The sequence below is a fragment of the Jaculus jaculus genome, chromosome 21 (assembly GCF_020740685.1).
Source record: "Jaculus jaculus isolate mJacJac1 chromosome 21, mJacJac1.mat.Y.cur, whole genome shotgun sequence".
Taxonomy (NCBI): domain Eukaryota; kingdom Metazoa; phylum Chordata; class Mammalia; order Rodentia; family Dipodidae; genus Jaculus; species Jaculus jaculus.
Window position 1 is genome coordinate 11,157,471 of NC_059122.1, and position 21,383 is coordinate 11,178,853.

Consider the following 21,383-nt stretch of genomic DNA (forward strand, 5'->3'; position numbering starts at 1 on the left):
AAATAAATAACTTAATGATCCATCTGAAGGCATTGGGGAAACAAAAGCCATCCAATATAAAGTAACAAATAGCTCGTCACCGCTGCCGCCATGCCCGGAGGACTGCTTCTCGGGGACGTGGCCCCCAACTTCGAGGCCAACACCACCGTCGGCCACATCCGTTTCCACGACTTCCTGGGAGACTCATGGGGCATTCTCTTCTCTCATCCATGAGACTTTACCCCAGTGTGTACCACAGAGCTTGGCAGAGCTGCAAAATTGGCACCAGAATTTGCCAAGAGGAATGTTAAGTTTATTGCCCTTTCAATAGACACCGTTGAGGACCATCTTGCCTGAAGCAAGGATATCAATGCTTACAATGGTGATGAACCCACAGAAAAGTTGCCTTTCCCCATCATTGATGATAAGACCCGAGACCTTGCCATCCAGCTGGGCATGCTGGACCCTGCAGAGAAGGACGAGAAGGGCATGCCCGTGACGGCTCATGTGGTGTTCGTTTTTGGCCCCGATAAGAAACTGAAGCTGTCTATCCTCTACCCAGCTACCACTGGCAGGAGCTTTGAGAAGCTCCTCAGAGTGATTATCTCTCTGCAGCTGACAGCGGAAAAACGGGTTGCCACCCCAGTTGATTGGAAGGATGGAGACAGTGTGATGGTCTTTCCTACCATCTCTGAAGAGGAAGCCAAGCAAATCTTCCCCAAAGGAGTCTTCACTAAAGAGCTCCCATCTGGCGAGAAGTACCTCTGCTATACTCCCCAGCCTTAAGTCTTTCCAGAAGTTGGGGCTGCAGCTGCTCACTCAGCATCGGGAACCATGAGGATGCCAGCTGCCAGTCATGCCCCCTGTAGCAATTCCATAGAAACAGCCTGGTATGATCACAGCTGAGGTCGTTAGGTCGCTGTACTGCTGGCTTATTAAATGGAAATGGCACCACAGCGTTCTTGGGATTCTTTACTCTGTGCCTTCGTTAGCATTCTGTTCCATCATCCAGTCTCAGCGCTCTGCTGGCTGGCTGTCATTGAAATAGATTGTGTTCAAGCCTCATAGATTTCGCATGTTGGGTCTCTGAAGGGTTTGTGGTCAACAAGAATAGTATAAGTTGATGGTTGAAGAAGCTTGCTTCTCCTCATTACAGAATTACCAACTTTTGTAGCTTTCCCATTGAATCTTCTATTACCCATGTGAGATTCAACTTCCTTGGTAAATATCTAAGTAAGTTCTTTAAGGAACTTACAGTAACTCATATATTCTTTAATATTCTATCTTTATTACAGCGTGAGGAAAACACTTTTTGATTCTGTACTTTTTAGTTACATGGAAGAGCAGGGGGAGAAGTCTTTAAATATTTTGCTATAAAAATTATGATAACTTTCTATCAAGGAGGCAGAAAAGGGAGGTGCACCAAGTGAGCAAGATAGTACATGCACCTCCCGATATTTTCATATATCGGACTTCTTTCAGATGATGTATGCGTGTGAGGGCAGACCTTGTGAAGAGAGGAGAGATGGTGGAGAATGTTCTGTGATTGAACTGTCCTTGCAGTAGGTTTTTTCAGAATTTGGTTGTGTTGGGGGATCGGCAAATAAAAAAAATCCTTTGTTGAAACTGGAAAAAAAATAAAAAATAAATAAAATAAAGTAACAAATAGAAAGAAAGAATTAGCATCAGGGCAGATATCAATTAGAATTGAGGAAAATGTTGTGCCCAGTTCTTGGCAGTGACCACCAAGGAGAACCAAACATGTATGCAAGGGCAAGGAGCTTTAATTTGGGCTTAAGCTCGGTCTCTTGACTGCACCAACGCTGTGGTTCGGTACAAGAGCCCCAAGTAGTGGGAGGGCAGGGTTTTTATAGGGATTTGAACATAGAAAAAGGGGATGGGTACGTGGATTTGAACATAAAAGAAGGGGATGGGTACATGATTGGCTGATTTAAACAGTGTACTCTTCTGGCTGGTTTAGGATTTTGGCGGGCAAAGTTGGTGGGCTGGAGCTAGAGGATTTGAGCTTATCTTATGACCATGGGAATGTCTCATGACTTCAGGAACGTATGGCATAATCAGCTTAACTGTTAAGCCTACCCTTAAGGCAAGGTCGGTGGGCTGGAGCTAGGGGAATTGAACTTATCTTATGGCATAATCAGTTTCCAGTAACTGTTAAACCCACCCTTAGATCTTGCCGGGAAACAGAAACTTAGGCCTACTGAGGACTCTGAAGCCTGTCATGGCGTCCATCTGGTTCCTGAGTCCTTCAGAAAACAATGTAAATACTTGATAAAACAGAGGTGGTTCTTTGAAAATATAAACAAGATTGATAAATCCCTGGCCAAATTGATCAAAAGAAAAAGAAGACTCTAATCAGCAAGATTAGATTTGAAAAAAGAAATATTACAACAAATACCAATGAAATTAGGAGAATCATAAGGACATAATTCAAAAAGCAATTTTCAGGCTGGGGAAATGGCTTAGGGGTTAAGGCGTTTCCTACAAAGCCTAGGGACCCCAGTTTGATTCCCCAGGAACCACGTAAATCTGATGCACAAGGGGGCACATGCGTCTGGAATTCATTTGCAGTGGCTAGGGGCCCTGGTTTGCCCATTTTCTCTTTCTCTCTATCTGCCTCTTCCTCTCTCTCTCTCAAATAAATTAATAAAATTTTTTTTTAAAAAAAAAGAAAACTAAGCCAGGTGTGGTGAACACGCCTTTAATCCCAACACTTGGGAGGCAGAGGTAGGAGGATCACCATGAGTTCAAGGTCACCCGGAGACTACATAGTGAATTCCAGGTCAGTCTGACTGGTGTGAAGCCCTGCCTCAAAAAAACAAACACATACATACATACGTACATACGTACGTACGTACGTATTGGAAAGGAAGAAGTCTAACTAGCATTATTGACAGATGTTATTATGCTACATTTAAGAGACCTAAAGACTCAAGCAAAACACCCCCAAGAGCCAATAAACTCTCTCAGCAAAGCAGCAGAATATAAAATTAACACACAAAAATTAGTAGCCTTCATATATACCTATGCCAAGCATCTGAGAAAGACATCAGGGAAGCAGTCCTACTTACAACTGCCACAAAAAAATTAAATACCTTGGAATCTCCCTCACCAGTGTTGGAGACATCTACAATGAAAACGCTAAAACTCTGAATGAAGAACTTGCGGGAGGTTCTAGAAGACGGAAAGACCTCCCATGCTCATGGATTATAAGTACTAATATTATAAAATTGGTCATCCTTAGTGACCTTGGGATGACTCAGAAGACATCATGGTGCTGGGAAGAAGTGACAGAGGAGTGCTCAGCACTGAAACATCTCAATCACACCTTCCAAGGCTCAGGGTCCATTGTGGAAGAGGTGGCGGAAAGAATGGAAGAGCCAAAGGAAGGGTAGGACTCCTTACAACGTGCTCCTCCCAGACACAGAATGGCCTGGACACCCATGACCCCACAGTGCCTGACACTACCTACACAAGACCATCATAAGAGGAGAAAAAGATGATGACATGAAAATAAAAGAGAGACTGATGGGAGGGGGAGGGGATATGATGGAGAATGGAGTTTCAAAGGGGAAAGTGGGGGGGGGGGGAAGAGGGCATTGCCATGGGATATTGTTTACAATCATGGAAGTTGTTAATAATAAATAAATAAATGAATGAAATGAAAAGAAAGAAAAACTAGAGTTTGAATGAAGGTAAGTAAAGCTGTTCACAGAAGCCGTAAGTTATCAAACAAAAGCCCCAGAAGTGAGATTCTTCCCTGTGGATGGCTGGTCAAGAAGGCTACAGGGGTCCCTTAATTAAACAGCCAAAGCTATTGCCGCTGAGCTCGGCTGCACTGTGTGGCTGGACGGTCAGTCCCTGTTGCTGAAGGCACCCGGTGCTTCATTTGCAGAGCATAGAACAATCGAAGGTGGAACTGGAGCCTGAAGCTTCCTCCTGTCCTTCCCAGTGACTAGTCTCGCAATGCCAGATGATGTGGTGCAGGCTGGGGGAAGGAGGGTCATGAAGAGTGTGACCCAGTTTATGTGCTGAACACCTGATATGCCAAGTAAGATATGCAATAGTGGCATGACTGTTTTAGGGGTAACCAATTATGGTCTCATTAGATTGCAGGCCTGCCCCACGGGAGGAAATGCATGTCTGGTTCTGTAAATCTGGTCAAACCCCGTGGCTAAGGGAGGTAATAGACCCTAGGGGGTGAATCTACTACTGTTGTTTTGCTAAATGGACATGACACCACACTGTCTTCTAAATATTTATGTTAATAGGCATAGATTGGTGCTTTCAGAGCTGGGTTTTAATTTTAAAAAACTTCTTTTTTTTCAGTGGGTGGCTGTTAACCATGGTGGTGGAGGGGCTCACAAGGATCCTCCTCTCCATGAAGACATACTGGCAGTTAATAGTTGCAAATAACTAAAAAAAAAAAAAAATCTTTTTGGCGGCTAGAGAGATGGCTTAGTGGTTAAGGCATTCGCCTGTAAAGCCAAAAGACCCAGGTTCGAGTCCTCAGGACCCACATAAGCTAAAGGCACAAGGTGGCTCATGTGTCTGGAGTTTTCAGCAGCTGGATACCCTGGTGCACCCGTTCTCACTCTGTCTTTCTCCCTCTCCCTCTCTCTCAAATAAGTAAATAAAAATAAAATATTTTGGGGCTGGAGAGATGGCTTAAAGGTTAAGGCATTTGCCTGCAAAGCCAAAGCACCCAGGTTCAATGCCCCAGGACCCACATAAGCCAGATGCACAAGGGGCGCATGCATGCATCCAGAGCTAGTTTTCAGTGGCTACAGGCCCTGGTGCGCCCATTCTTTCTCTGTCTGTCTCTGTTCTCTCTATCTCTTTCTCCCTCTCTCTCTATTTGCAAATAAATAAATAGAAATAAATAAATAAAATAATTTAAAAAAATCTTTTGAAAATGTAAGGACAATGGTTAGCAAGATTGTAGAAAAGTTGAACCCCACCTGGTTGAAAAGACAACCCACCACACTAAGGTTATAACTACCTTTGCAAGGGCAGGGCAGGCTTGCTTTCATCACTTGGTAACTTCTAGCCATGGATGAGCTTTTCCCTCAGCTGGGACTGGCTCGGCTCAGGCCGAGACCCAGCCAGGAGGGCCCCCCCCCCCCCCCCCCGCCGCCCAGCCCTTACTCTCTGCCTGGGTTCTTTATCCCCTCCAGCTCCCCACATGGCAGGAGCTCCTAGAATTTCCTTGTCTCTCTTCTTTCCATGCTTTTTTCTCCAGATCCATATCTGGTCACATGGACTCCTGAGCTACGTGGGCTTTTGGGTTCCATGTGGTGCACTTCTCCCCACTTTTAACAAATATTTTATATTTATTTATTTGACAGATAAAGAGAGAGAGAGAGAATGGGAGCGCCAGGGCCTCCAGCCAATGCAAAAGAATTCCAGACGTGTGCGCCCCCTTGTGCATCTGGCTAACGTGGGTCCTGGGGCATCGAACCTGGGTCCTTTGGCTTTGCAGGCAAATGCCTTAACCGCTAAACCCTCTTCTCCCCACTTTATCTCTTCTTACCTCCCAACCTCCTCCTTTCCCCACTCCTTTGTAAAATCTGAATTAAATGTGGTATTTTAAAAATCAAGAAAAAGAAAAGAAAGAAAGACTGAACCATATATCATCACTGGTAGAAGGCAGAAAAAGGTACAGACACCTTGGGAAATGGTCTGGAAGGTGCTAAGAGAGTTAAATCTAATGGCACCATTTGATACAGCAATTCCAATTTCTAAGGTAAAAGCCAGGAAAGCATATTCCAACAACATGATCACTAATAGTGGGATTATTTAGCAAAAAAAAAAAAAAAAAAAAAAAAAAATCAGAAGCATGGAAATACCAATCAACAATAAACATAAATAAAATCTAGTGTATCTATACAACACATTATGATTTGGCAATGAAAGGGAATGGAAGACTGGCACGTGCTACCCCAATGGGAGAGCCTAGAAAACATTATTACTCAGAGACAGAATCCAGTTGAAAAGACTTTGCTTCCACTTAGGGCCCCATTGATACAGAGTGCTCAGGAAAGCAAGTCTATTGAAAGAGAAAGTTAATTCTGAGCTGCCTACATCTGGAGGACAGCAAATTCGAACAAATGAGGAGAGTCTGCCCACAGTATGAGTTTTAAAAATGTTATATATCTTTATTTGTTCCTTTGCAAGCACACAGGAAGATAGAAGTGAGACAGACAGAGAATGGCCACACCAGGGCCTCCAACTGCTGCAAACGAACTCCAGGTGCATGCGCCACCTTGTGCATCTCTGGCTTTATGTGGGTCCTGGGGAATTGAACCAAGTCATTAGGCTCTGCAGGCAAGCACCTTAACCACTGACCAATGTCTCCAGCCCAACAGTATGTTTTTTTTGTGTGTGTTTGTTTGTTCGTTTTGTTTGTTTCTGAGGTAGGATCTTATTCTAGCCCAGACTGACCAGGAACTCATTCTTTAGGTCCAGGCTGGCCTCTGGCTTTGAACTCAGTGATCCTCCTACTTTTGCCTCTGGAGTGTTGGGATTAAAGACCCGTACCACCATGCCAGGCTTGATTTTCTTTCTTTTCCTTTCCTTTCTTTTCTTCTTTTTTTTTTCCCTTCTTTTGTCTTTCCTTTCTTTCTTTTTTTGCTTTTTGGTTTTTCAAGGTAGGGTCTCACTCTAGCCCAAGTTGACCTGGACTTCATTATGAAATCTCAGGGTGGCCTTGAACTTGTGGTGATCCACCTACCTCTGCCTCCCAAGTGCTGGAATTAAAGGCGTGCGCCACCACGCCCGGCTTGACTTTCCTTTTTTGAGTGGTGAAATTTTTCTTTCCTTTTGTGATGGTTGCCTAATTGCCAACATACTAAAACCACTGAAATGTGCACTTTGAATGGGTAACTTGTATGGTGTGGAACTATATTGCCAGCAAATATCATAAATCTCAGAAAAAAATAAGTAAAATGAAGATAAGTACATGTAAGTCAAATGATAAAGAAGAAAGATGCTTAAACATTTATTGACTACCTATCATGTGACCAGTGTTGCCATACTTTAAATCTGTAGGCTGATCTTACAAGTCATGCATCATTATTAACCCCATCACATGAGAGTGCGGTTACGCCTGAGCCGCGCTCTAGCTGTCAGAGGAGCGGAATTCCCTGAGAAATTTCTTCTTCATGGCGTTCTTCAGCTCCTTGTTCCTGAGGCTGAAGATGATGGGGCTCAGGAAGGGTGTGAGGACCGTGTAGGTGGTAGCCATGAGGGTGTCGCCTTCTTGGAAATGAGGGCCCTTGGGCTTGAGATAGATGATCGATGCAAAGCCATAGTGCACGATCACCACCGTGAGGTGGGATGCGCACGTGGAGAAGGCTTTGTGGCGGCCCTCGGCTGACGGGATCTTCAAGATGGTGGCCACGATGAAGGCGTAAGAGAGGAGGATGAGGAGGAAGCAGCCCAGGAGGGCCGTGATGCACACCAGACCCACGCCCAGGGCCACGGCCGGCACATGCCTCCCGCAGACCAACTTCAGCAGAGGGGGCACGTGACACAAGAAATGCTGGATCTCCTTGGATCCACAGAAGTTGAGGCAGAAAATGGAGGTCGTGACCACCAGCCCAACGGCAGAGCCACCGGCCCAGGACCAGGCCACCAGGAAGACACAGCCCCGGGGGCTCATGAGCACATTGTAGCGCAGCGGGTGACAGATGGCCACGTAGCGGTCGTAGCCCATGACGGTGAGCAGCAAAGAGTGGGTGAAGCCGAAGGTGAAAGAGAAGAACATCTGGCCGGCACAGGCCAGGAAGGCGATGGAGCGGTGGGTGGAGAGCAGGTCGGCCAGCATGCGGGGAATGATGGCAAAGGTGTAGAGGATCTCGGAAATGGAGAGGGCGCAGAGGAAGAGGTACATGGGCGTGTGCAGGCTGCGCTCGCTCCAGATGGTGGCCATGATGAGCAGGTTGCCCAGCAGCGTGAAGAGATACATCAAGAGGAACAGCAAGAAGAAAACAGGCAGGAGCTGCTGCGGGAAGGTGGAGAAGCCGACGAGGATGAAGTCGGGCAGAGAGGTGTAGTTGAGCCCCACCATGGCGGTCACACCTGGTGCGGGAGAGCGGGAAGAAAACCCAGTGAGTGACCAGGAACGCCCGGCTCTAGTGACTCCTGCCTGGGGAGCCGTCTCGGAGGAAGTTATTTACCTGTCCAAGGTGCCATTGGTCCATCAGTAAACAGTGGCAGAAAGCTGGGAAAAGCCACACTGCATGCAGTTCAGTGGGAGAGAGAGAAATCACCAGTGAAGATACTCAACAGTGGACACTGCAAACCTTAGACTTGGCCAGCCAGGCCAAATGAGCCAACGGGTGCAGTAGTTGCATGTCTGTCATGGTGGAAACCAACTGCCCTCTAATTGGACTGAAGGCCCGCTCCATGGGAGAAAATACATCCCTGATACTGAAAACCTAAAACAGGGGTAGTCATGAGCCCTAGGGGTGTAACATCTGCTGATGTCTGGCTAAATGTATATACTATGCTCATCAAACTGCCCAGTAAGCACTTGTCTTAATGTTCATACCCATATATTAATGCTACTCTCACTTTTGGTAGAGAACCTTCTCTTTTCAGATGGCAGTGACCTTGGGATGACTCAGAAGGTATTGTGGTGCTGGGAAGAAGTGACAGAGGAGTGCTCAGCACTGCAATATCTCTATCACACCTTCCAAGGCTCAGGGTCTAATATGGAAGACGTGGCAGAAAGAATGTAAGAGCCAAAGGAAGGGTAAGATTCCTTACAACGTGCTCCCCCCAGACACAAAATGACCTGGATATCCATGACCCTGCAGTGCCTGACACTACCTACACAAGAACCTCATAATAGGAGGAAAACATGATGACATCAAAATAAAAGAGAGAGCTGAGGAGATGGTTAGTGGTTAAGGTATTTGCCTACAAAGCCAAAGGACCCAGGTTTGATTCCCCAGGACCCACATAAGGCAGATGCACAAGGGGCAGATGCATCTGGAGTTCATTTGCAGTGGCTAGAGGTCCTGGTATGCCCATTCTCTCTGTGTCTGTCTCTCTTCTCTCTATCTCTGCTCACAAATAAATACATAAATAAATAAGTTTTTTTAAAAATGTTTTAAATAAATAAGACTGATTGAGAGGGAGAGGGGATATGAGGACAGTGGAGCTTCAAAGGGGGAGGGAGAGAATTACCATGGGTGTTGTTTACAATCATGGAAGTTGTCAATAAAAAAATTAATTAAAAAAACAAATGGCATCAATAAAATGTTTCTGGGTGTAGTGGTACACACCTGTAATCCCAGCACTTGGAGGTCCAGGAGGGAGGATCACAGTTTAAGGCCAGCCTGGGCCACATAGTGAGACCTTGTCTTTAATAAACAACAATACAATAAGTAATAATGTGCTGAGGCTTAAGTAAAACTATACATCTCTGTGCTCAGTATAGGTCCTGGAACATAGTAAGGTGTTTTTTTTCGAGGTACAGTCTCACTCTAGCCTAGGCTGACCTGGAATTCACTCTGTAGTCTCAGGGTGGACTCGAACTCACTGCGATCCTCCTACCTCTGCCTCCCGAGTGCTGGGATTAAAGGCGTGTGCCACCATGTCCGGCTAAGCGTTTAATAAGTAATAAATACTAGTGGCTATTATTTTATTAGTAGTAGCCGTATTACAATTATTAGTCTCATCTTCCCCCACTCCCTCCATGCTTTCTTACTTTATGCATGCCAATTTCTCTACCCTTCACCGCATCATTGTAAATTCAAATCCTGTGAAGATTAAGGGCATGCTACCCCCTGAGTACCACTGCACTTAGAAATCACCTCTTCCCAGTGACATGGAAAGATGCAGGCTCTCAGCATCAGCCCCAGGTGAGATTTGGGGCTCCGGTGAATTCTCAGCACCACTCCCAATTAGCCTAGACTCGGGGCTCTGGTGAATTCTGAGTCACCCCCAGGAGCTGAGGCTCGGGCCTGGCTGCTTCCCGTCTCTGAAATTGGAAAATGGAGTCATAATAATGTTCACCTTGCAAGAATTGTGAGGTGCTGAAATGAGGCAATGCCTGCTACATTATTCTCAGGTCTTGTGTGGTCTGCTGTGTATGACGTGCTCATAAAGAAGATCCACGGGCTGGAGACATGGCTTAGCAGTTAAGCGCCTGCCTGTGAAACCTAAGGACCCCGGTTCGAGGCTCGATTCCCCAGGACCCACGTAAGCCAAATGCACGATGTGGCACATGCATCTGGAGTTCGTTTAAAGTGGCTGGAGGACCTATGGCGCCCATTCTTTCTCTCTCTCTGTCTCCCTCCCTCTCCCTCTCTGTCTGTCGCTCTCAAATAAATAAACAAGAAAAAATTTTAGGAAAGAAAGAAAGAAAGAAAGAAATCCACCTTACAGTTACACTGTCCGACACTAAGTGAGCCTTTTCTCTCTGATTACCTGCTTACACTCCTCCCTGTTTGTTTATTTCTTGGTTTGTTGTATTTTCCCAGGGGCCAGAGTCTTACTGTGTTGGCCTGGAATTTGACATACAGCCTCAAAGAGGTGGTTACCTCTTGACTCCACGTCTCAATACCCCTTTCACTAACCTCCTGTGTGGCATAGAAACTCACTCATCCGCTTCCCTGAGTGATGACAACAGACACATTGGCCCCTGTTCTCAGTGAGGGCACCCCTCGGTCCCTGCACCTTGTTCTAACATAATGCCTCCTCTGTGCTTGCTGCACCTCTCTTCCTTTGTCTCTGCGCTTTGATGCGAAGCGCTAAATTTACTTTAACTTTATTTATTTGCAAGCAGAGAGAGAGAGAGAGAGAGGGAAAGAAAGAGAGAGAGAGAGAAGAAGAAGAAAAAGAAGACAAACAGAGAATTGGCACCCCAGGGCCTCCAGCCACTGCAAACAAACTCCACTTGCATGCGCCCCTGGTGCATCTGGCTTAAGTGGGTCCTGGGGAATCGAACCTAGGTCCTTTGGCTTTGCAGGCAAATGCCTTGACCGCTAAGCCATCCCTCCAGCCCACTAAATTTATTTTAAAATGCAGAATGGATCGTCAGATGAATGGTTGAAAAGGGAGACCTAGCCAAACAATGCAGTAGCAGGTAACTATGAAGGAATACCATACCAAACCATACTGTATGTAGCTGGCCCTGGAAAACATGACATCGAATGAAAAAGAACAGAACACCAAAGGCCACTCGATGTGTGCCTCGTTTATATAGAAAGCCCAAAATGGGTTATTCTACAGGGAAAGAAAGCAGATTAGTGCCTGCCAGGAGATGGGGTAAAGTGCAGTGGGGAGTGATTGCTAATGGCTAGTCCATTTCCATTTGTTTTTAATTTTCCTCTTTATTTACGTATTTGAGAGAGAAAGAGAGGCAGAGAGAGAGAGAGAGACAGAGAGACAGAGAGAGAGAAGATGGGTGCACCAGGGCCTCCAGCCATTGCAAACAAACTCCAGACGCGTGCGCCCCCTTGTGCATCTGGCTTACGGGAGTACTGGGAATCGAACCTGGGTCCTTAGGCTTCACGGGCAAGTGCCTTAACCGCAAAGCCATCTCTCCAGCCCTCCTCCTCGATTTTCATTTTAAATTCCTGTTTTTTTGAGATTTTTCATGGCTTGCTTTGTTCTGAATGTGACATTTTCTTTTGGAGCAGTGAAAATGTCCTGAAACTAAATAGAAGTGGTAGTTACACATCATTAATGTATAACCAAGGTACTGGCTTGTACATTTAAAAACCATTTAATAGTTTTACATTAGGTAAATTTTTTATTTTTTTTATTTATTCATTTATTTTTATTTTATCTTATTTTTTGAGGTAGGGTCTCACTTTAGTCCAGGCTGTCCTGGAATTCACTATGTAGTCTCAGGGTGGCCTCAAACTCATGATGATCCTCCTACCTCTGCCTCCCAAGTGCTGGGGTTAAAGGAGTGCTCCACCACACCTGGCATAGGAATTTTTAAAAATAATGGAAATACATGCTACCTCATAATGGAGACAAAAGAGGTTATTCATGGTTGGCTGCCATTAACAGGAAATGCTGGAGCTTTAATGTAGTGAATTATATGCAGTGTGAACTTTCCCTCAGCTGTTTTGTCTTGTTTTGTGTTTATGGTTTTTCGAGGTAGGGTCTCACTGTAGCTCAGGCTGACCTGGAATTCACTATGGAGTCTCAGGGTGGCCTCGAACTCACGGTGATCCTCCCACCTCTGCCTCCCGAGTGCTGGGATTAAAGGCCAGCATGCCCGCCCATTCTCTCTCCCTCTCTAATAAATAAATAGAATCAGAGCCAGGCTTGGTGGTGCACGCTTTTAATCCCAGCACTCGGGAGGCAGAAGTAGGAGGATCGCCATGGGTTCAAGGCCACCCTGAGATGACAGAGTTAATTCCAGGTCAGCCTGGACCAGAGTGAGACCCTACCTCGAAAAACCAATAAATAAATAAATAAAACAAATAAATAGAATCAAATAATTTAAAAGAACTGGCTAGCAAGGGAACAAGATGGTACCCGCTAAAGCCACCTGAAAATAAAATTAAAAGACAAGGTACACACACACACACACACACACACTAACACACGGCTTCCCTGCCCACTTCTCTGCTGTGCTAAAGGCACGGTCACCCCTCCGGCCGGGTGTGTCAGCTCCGCTGGGGGCTGCAGATCCTGCCGGGGGTGGGGGGTGAGGGGGGCTCTCCGCAGGGCACCGTCCTCAGACCACCTCGGGACCCACGGGTGAGCTGGACCACTTGCACCCTCCTCTTCCTCCTCCTCCTTGAAGGGGGCAACTGTGCACGCACTCAGCACGCCCAGACCCGAGACCCCGCCCGGCACGGAGACCCCCCCCGCGCCCCCACACCCGACCACCCCCAGGTCTCCCCACGAGCGCACACACCTGCGGTGGCGCACGGACGCGCACGAGCGCTGCGCAGCTCGGACCCACGCGGACGATGTCGGGGGTTGAGGAGGGACCCCCTGCTTGCCACGAACTCACTCGGCTTCCTTCTGGATCCGCTGCGCATCCCAGAGTCGTTCCCCACCCGGCTGCGTGCCTCCTCCTACAGGCTGGCCGCCAGGGACGCCTCCCCTCCCCGACGGTGCCCAGAGGCCCAGTAGGGTTGGGCGGGGAGAAAAGCAACGGGCCTCGGTTTTATCCCTTTGTCTCCACTGCTCCTTCCCCGCCCCACCCCACCCCCCAAAAAAAGAAAGAAAAAAAGAAATGCCTTGGGATCCCGAATGAGATGCGCCCTGGGAAGCCATCCAGGACCCCAGAGGCCTCCGGGAGCCTCCAGCGCCCAGGCTTCCAGGGATCTGCCCACTGGTACACCTTCTCTGACTGCCCCTTTGCGCCTGAGGCTGGCCAGGCTCTCCCGAGGACTCCAGGATGACTTGTCAGCCCGAGGGACAGGAATGACAAGGCCCCTGGAGACTGCTGACCAGGAAGGGCTCCACCCTAGCCTGGGCCCCTGTCCACATCCTCCAGATAACCTCCCCTTTAGGCTTGGCCTGGGTTGCACTGTTGAGAATCAAGGAGGACCAGGCCTGGGCTTGCTTGGATCCCCAAAGTCCGGGGGTGGGGCTGGGGGTTGGGGCCTGGCCTCACAGGAAGCACTGGGGCGCGTGTCCGTGCAGAGTGGCCCACTGATCGGGACCCACATTGTCCAGGGCTGGAAGGACAGACACAAGGACGAAGAGGAAGAAAGCGGCCCAGCTCCGGCCCGTCTGGTCACGAGGCTGAGGCCAGTATTCCCACATGCTCCTGTTAGCCTGGTCCTCGGGCCTCAATGGAGCTCGCTGCCCACCGGCTCCCCTGACATCTGCTTGACTTATGGGAATCATCCACATTCCTCAAGAAATTGTCCAGGGGGCTGGAGAGATGGCTTAGCGGTTAAGCGCTTGCCTGTGAAGCCTAAGGACCCCGGTTGGAGGCTCGGTTTCCCAGGTCCCACGTTAGCCAGATGCACAAGGGGGCGCGTGCGTCTGCAGGTCGTTTGCAGAGGCTGGAAGCCCTGGCGCGCCCATTCTCTCTCTCTCTCCCTCTATCTGTCTTTCTCTCTGTGTCTGTCGCTCTCAAATAAATAAATAAATAAATTTAAAAAAAAAAGAAAAAGAAAAAAGAAATTGTCCAGGGACTCAGAAGGTATCATGGTGCTGGGAAGAAGTGACTGGAGTACCGAGTAACATCTCGATCACACCTTCCAAGGCTCAGGGTCTAATGCTGAAGAGGTGGTGGAAAGAATGTAAGAGCCAAAGGAAGGGTAGGACTCCTCACAATGTGCTCCCCCCAGACACAAAATGGCCTGGATATCCATGACCTCACAGTGCCTGACACTATCTACACAAGACCCTCATAATAGGAGGAAAAGATCATGGCATCAAAATAAAAGAGAGACTGATTGAGATGGGGAGGGGATATGATGGAGAGTGGAATTTCAAAGGGGAAAAGGGGGGGGGAGGGAGGGTATTACCATGGGATATTTTTTATTATCATGAAAAATGTTAATAAAAATTGAGAAAAAAATAAAATAAAATAAAGAAATTGTCCAGCCATTATCCATCCCTTCCTAACAAGGTTCCAGGTCTAGATTTACTGCCCCCTTATCTCTCACACCCGGTCACTTCTGGTCTCAGCCTATGACTTATGTGAAGAAGAGAGATTTACTGCCCAACAAAGAAATTCCTTCCCTTCCTCACCTTCCCCCAGCTGAAGAGCCTATCAAGCCACTATCTGTGACCCCAAGATGACTGCTCCGCTCCTGAGAGTCAGTCCTGGCAGCTGGTGTTTTTCCCTGAGTAAAAACTTCCATCTTTGCCTCAGAGTGCTCTCCGTGGTCCTGATCACTTCTGAACCTTACAATTCCCAAGACCCCAGCCTGGCGCACACGCATCTAACCTAAAAGATAGTTTCCCCCCTCGAGAAGTTTATATCCAGGGTCAATCTCACAGGACCGACAGTCACATAGGAACCTTGTGGGCACCCCTGTATCTTTAATCAATTAAGGGTATCTTAATTGTGTTAATGGAGGTCCAAAGGCCCACCCCAATCACAGACTACACCATTCCATGGCTGAAGTCCAGGATTGTATAAAGAGGAGTGAGCGGGCTGGAGAAGATGGCTTAGCGGTTAAGGCACTTGCCTGCAAAGCCAAAGGACCCAGGTTCAATTCCCCAGGACCCACATAAACCAGATGCACAAAGAGGCGCATGTGTTCTGAGTTCACTTGCAGTGGCTGGAGGTCCTGGCGTGCCCATTTTTTCTCTTTTTCTCTAACTCTCTCTCTCTCTACCTCTTTCTTCTTTCAAATAAACACATAAATAAAATGTATTTAAAATGTATTTTTTTAAAAAAAATTAAAGGGCTGGAGAAATGGCTCAGCGGTTAAGGCATTTTCCTGTGAAGCCAAAGGACCCAGGTTCAATTCCCCAGGACCCATGTAAGCCGGGTGCACAAGGGACACATACATCTGGAGTTCGTTTGCAGTGGCTGGAGGCCCTGGCATGCCCATTCTCTCTCTCTTTCTTTTATCTCTACCTCTCTCTCTTTGCTTTAACATAATTTTTTTTTTTTAAAGAGGAGTGAGTGAGCTAAGACCAGCATGCCTTGCTCTCTGCTTCCTGATGGGACAAGCAGGACCATTTCTGCTCTATGTGGATATTGCCTGGTTATAAATCTGTACCTCTCACTAAACCGTGACCCCCCCCCAAAGAGGTCACATGCTGTATTCACAATAAATCAATAGTTCCTGTACATACTATTTGATAGTTGTATTTTGAAGAAAATAATGAATGGAGCGTACAATGCCATGAAACTCCATAGGTCATGCTTATGAGGAGAGGATGGTGTTTGTGCTGAACTTTTTTAAATCTATATTTTATTTATTTATTTTTATTTCAGAGATAGAAAGAGCGTGGGTATGCCAGGGCCTCTAGCCACTGCAAACAAACTCCAGACGCATGGGCCACCTGGTGCATCTGGCTTACCTGGGTGCTGGGGAATCGAACCTAGGTCCTTAAGCTTTGCAGGCAAATGCCTTAACATCTAAGCCATCTCTCCAGCCCCTGTGCTGAATTTTGAAGGGGGAGTATGAGATGTGAGCACACAGCACAAGCAAGGACGGCCCAGAATGGGGCGGGGGAGGTTAGGAGGTGAGCCTGGGGCCTGACTGTGAAGGGCTTGGAGACACCTTCGCTTGGTGCTTGGTCTCAGCCTGAGGGGTTAGGGAGGGAGGTCAGTTGGAAAAAGAAGACAGGAAGGAGCTGAAACTGACTTGAGGACCCAGCCAACACTTTCCTCTGAACTCCATCCTCCTGGTAGAGCAGAAGACCCGGAATTTGGAGCAAAGAACTGGCCTGGGTCTTCAGATAGTCTCTGGTGAGACACTTCGGGTTGTTTGTTTGTTTGCTTATTTTTTGAGGTAGAGTCTTGCTCTAGCCCAGGCTGACCTGGAATTCACTCTGTATTCTCAGGATGGCCTTGAACTCACGGCGATCCTCCTACCTCTGCCTCCCGAGTGCTGGGATCAAAGGCGTGCGCCACCATGCCCGGCTCTGGTGAGACACTTTCTTGACACAGGTTCAGCCAAACCAGGAAGGGACAGCCATAGGACACATATTCCAGAAGCAGAGCCAGGGCTGGACAAAACGGCTTCATTGTTCCTTCTGGGTGCCCAGGGAGACCCAGACGTGAAACTGAGGTTACATTGCAAATTGTGAGCTACGCCCTAAGATGGAAGTGGAGGAAGGACCAGCATCACAATTCGACTGCATCTTGTAGCCCTGCCTGGTGGGGGCACTGTGACTGATAAATTGACCTCTCTGGGCTTCGTTTTCTCTTTTGTTCTTATGAGACCCACTGATGTGACAGATTTGGGTGCTTGGCTGGGGTGAGCTCTAATCTAACCTCATTAAACCTTTCTTTCACTGGGGCTGGAGAGATGGCTTAGCAGTTAAGCGCTTGCTTGTGAAGCCTAAGGACCGTTTCAAGGCTTGGTTCCCCAGGACCCACATAAGCCATCAGATGCACAAGGTGGCACATGCATCTGGAGTTCCTTTGCAGTGGCTGGAGGCCCTGGTGTGCCCATCTCTCTCTTTCTCTCTGCTTTCCAGATATATATAAAGAGAGAGAGAGAATAGGTCTTCAACCACTGCAAACGAACTCCAGATCACGTGTCACTTTGTATATCTGGCTTATGTGGGTACTGGGGAATCGAACCTAGGTCCTTAGGCTTTACAGGTAAGTGCCTTAACTGTTAAGCCATCTCTCCAGCCCTTCTCTCTGCCTCTTTCTCTCTCTCTCAAATAAATAATTAAAAACAGACAAAAAAAATTTAAAAACCGTTTTCTTTCACTGGGGCTGGAGAGATGGCTTAGCAGTTAGAAGCACTTGCTTACTAAGCCTGACTGCCCAGGGGTTCTAGTCCCCAGTACCCAAGTAAAGCCAGACACACAAATACTGTGTTGCTGTGGGTATCTGGATGAAGTTCATTTTCAGAGGCAGGCGGCCCGGGCGCACCCACTCTCTCCCTCTCTCTCCCTCTCCATCTCCCTCTTCTCTCTTTCAAATAAATATATTTTTTACATTTTTCTTTCACTGCGGACATGTTCTTTCTTCCATCCCACAGGTGTGTGTTAAGCATCTACTACAACTGCTACAGAGTGGGGCCCGTGGAGAAACAACAGCGAACAAGCAAGGTCTCTCTGTACGACAGACTTGTCGCTCCACTCTTAAACAGGACCTACGCCTCTCCGTTCTTGCCACTGACTCGACCAATAAATGCAAGTTCACGCCAACTCATTCCCTAAGCATCCATCATCCCCCGCTGTGCGCAGATCCTGTGCTCAGAGCTGCAGGCACCAGGTACATCAGAGACCTTTGAAGGGTCTCCTCCTCTGCCCTCACCTGCACCCTGCCCTGGAGTTAGGGAGCGTGACAGCAATTGCCCTTGTTACTTCAACCTGTTCCCAAATGTACGAACTCCGGAGTGTACTCTGTTTTCTTTGGTGATTTACTTGTAGATAGGCTTTCATTTTGGACTTTTATTTTTACTTATGTGCAATGAGAGAGGGAGGGAGAGAGGGAGGGAGGCAGAGAATAGCTGTGCTAGGGCCTCTTGCCGCTGCAAACGAACTCCAGACACGCGCACCATTTCGTGCATCTGGCTTTGCGTGGGCACCGGAAAATTGCTCCAGGCCATCAGTATTCACACGCAAGCTCCATCTCTCCAGCTCCCCATGAGGGTCTTTCTATTTAAAAAAATATATATTTTTTTAAATTATTTATTTATTTGAGAGACAGAAATAGAGAGAAAGAGAAAGGATAGAATGGGTGCGCTAAGGACTTCAGCCACTGTAAATTAACTCCAGACGCATGCGCCCCCTTGTGGATCTGGCTTATGTGGGTCCTGGGGAATCGAACCTGGGTCCTTTGGCATCATAGGCAGACGCCTTAACCGCTAAGCCATCTCTCCATCCGGGGCCTTTCTGTTCAGAAAAGTTTTAGACAAGTAACGATGGTTAAGCCAGAACTGCCACGTTCTTTCTTGTATTTGTCTTGCAAATGACATCACCTTTCCGTGTCTGAGAGCTCTTAGAGGTAGAACTGAGTCCCAAACACCTTTCATGTCTAGCACTGCCCCATCATGTCCCTGTTCGGGAGCCAAGTGTCCCATGAAACTTTTTCTCTGGGGAGATGTGAACACATGTCTATTCATCCCGGACAGGGTAGAGGCAATACACTGGGCCAGGCTGGGGTTCAAAAGCTTATGAGGAGGATCCTAAGAAAAACAGACGGGACCAGGTGCGGCACATAAGGAGCTTGTAGCTCTGTGTGTGTGCGTCCTTGTTCGGAATAGGCTCTTCAGCCAGGAATGTCTAAGGGAGGACGCTCAGACGGGCTCTGGTCCTTCAAGGCCATCTAGGATAAGGGGAGTGCATCAATCAGGGAAGGAGTCAAACTTAATGAGGCCAATGCCTCTCTGTCTTCTTTATTGCCTGCGAGCTTTAGGGATAGTTCTTAACTCTTTCGTTACCTTTAGTTTTCAGGGAAGGCTGTTAACCCTTCAGTTACTAGCAAGAGCATGGGTGACTCAAAGACAGATGCATCACCAGAAAGCCCACCCCAGCATAAGTGCTGACTCATGGAAGCCGTTTCTCTGGAGCTCCCTGAACCACCCTACGGGCAACTCCGCTGGATGTTCTAGACCCAAGCAATTGTTTAACCTTTATGTAGCATCAGGAATGAGTCTTACAGTTGTTTACTGCTCCTGCAACTTTGGGGGGCGGTCATGGGACCTTCTAAGTTTCAGCTCTCCCAGACTTGATCTCTTAAGTCTTCCTCGTCCCTCTGGGGAAGGGGAGAATGCTTCAACTGGGAGCAATTTACTATCCAATGGGCACAGAGTAGGTATCCCATGAGGATTTACAGGATGTACCAGACGTCCTAAAATCCCAGCACTTGGGATGCTGAGGCAGGAGGAACTTCAGTTCCAGGCTATCTGGGGCTTCACAGCAAGACCCTGTCTTAGAAAAAAAAAGAAAAGCATATGTAGAATTAAAATACGTATATATAGGGTAAAGTTTCCCAAAGGGCCTGTGCATGGTGGCACTCACCTGTAATCCAGGATATTTGGAAGGCTGACACCTGAGTTAATTTTGAGTTCAAAGCCAACCTGGACTACATGGTGAGACTCTGTCTCCAAAATATATATGTGTGTGTGTGTGTGTGTGTGTGTGTGTGTGTGTGTGTGTGTGTGTTTTTTAAAGGGCTGGAGAGACGGCTTAGTGGCTAAGGTGCTTGCCTGCGAAGTCTAAGGACCCACGTTCGACTCTCCAGATCCCACGTAAGCCAGACGCACAAAGGTGAGGCAAGCACAAGGTCACACACGCCCACTAGGTGGCGCAAGCGTCCAGAGTTCATTTTCAGTGGCTGAGGCCCTCTTTCTCTCTCTCAAATAAAAGAGTTTACAAGGAATAAAAATAAAATTAAATTAAAAATTTTTTTTTTCCTAAGAGCCTGGAAGGTTGAATCAGATGGAAGGCCTTCCCGTCCGTGGTCATTGCTCAAGAGGTCTCCCTCTGTGAGTGAGCAGACGGCTGACATTGACAAGACAGGCAGGCCCACGCGTGATCTGCTCTTCGGCTCCACAGAAACAGAATCAGCCACTGGTACCGGGTATGACCAAAGTGACCAGATCGCTACTTACAAGCGAGGTCTGAGATGGCCCTAGCCTCCCACACATTCCACACCGGAGAGGAAGAGCTGGCCAGCCCAGACTGCAGCAGACGCGACGCGTGCTCCTGTGCATTTTCCACAGTGATGAATGACCAAATCCCAGACAGGAGTGTAAGGCCGGCGAGGAGGGGGAGGAAGGTCTACATGGAGGGGTCGCGGTTCAGCTGAGGCACTCCGTTCCAGGGACAGGGAGGGAGCAAGCTTTCGTAGTGCACGTGCCACAGGGGATGGCGTGTGCAAAGGGCAGGAGGAAGGAAGGTCATCCAAGGAAAGAGAAGAAAGAGTCCAGTGAGGCAGCGGGCTTTGGTAGCAGGGCAGGTGGGTTCATAAGATGCCAAACACACCTGAAAAATATGTTTAGCCGGGCGTGGTGGCGCACGCCTTTGATCCCAGCACTCGGGAGGCAGAGGTAGGAGGATCGCTGTGAGTTCGAGGCCACCCTGTGACTTCATAGTGAATCCCAGGTCAGTCTGGGCTAGAGTGAGACCCTACTTCAAAAAAAAAACCAAAAAAAGGTGTTTAAAATGAATTAGGGAAGCCACGTGTGATGGGGCACACCTTTAATCCCAGTACTCAGGAGGCAGAGGTAGCAGGATCGCTGTGAGTTCGAGGCCACCCTGTGACTACATAGTGAATTCCAGATCAGCCTGGGCTAGAGAAAGATCTTACCCCTGAAGAAAAAAGAAAACAAACAGGGCTTGAGAGATGGCTTAGTGGTTAATACATTTGCCTACAAAGCCAAAGGACCTAGGTTCAGTTCCCCAGGACCCACATAAGACAAGTACAAGGGGCCGCATGCATCTGGAGTTTGTTTGCAGTGGCTGGAGGCCCTGGCATGCCCATTCTCTGTCTGTCTGTCTGTCTGTCTGTCTCTCTGTCCTTGCAAATAAATAAATTATTTTTTAAAAAACTGTAGATGCCGTCTGGGCATGGTGACATACACCTTTAATCCCAGCACTTGGGAGGCAGAAGTAGGAGGATCACCATGAGTTCGAGGCCATCCTGGGCTAGAGCAGACTTGAAGAAAAATAAATCAATAAAATTGGGGCTTTACTCCCCTCCTGCCTTCTCATGAGCAGAAACTTTCCCTACTTCCTTTTACATTTGGGGATTTCCATTTCTGTGAACTCTGCTTATGCCTCCATTCTAGGGCATG

The 21,383-nt window shown here is 47.7% G+C and overlaps 1 protein-coding gene and 1 pseudogene across 1 annotated transcript; one reads left to right on the forward strand and one right to left on the reverse strand.

The window, feature by feature from the left end:
- Positions 1-78: 78 nt before the first annotated feature.
- Positions 79-933, forward strand: LOC101614878 (annotated as a pseudogene).
- A 6,187-nt stretch (positions 934-7,120) lies between these two features.
- Positions 7,121-8,074, reverse strand: LOC101600615 (olfactory receptor 10H2-like). The gene has a single exon (XM_004671840.2). The coding sequence runs from the start codon at positions 8,069-8,071 to the stop codon at positions 7,121-7,123; it is 951 nt and encodes a 316-aa protein (XP_004671897.1). The 5' UTR covers positions 8,072-8,074.
- Between the last annotated feature and the right edge of the window lie 13,309 nt (positions 8,075-21,383).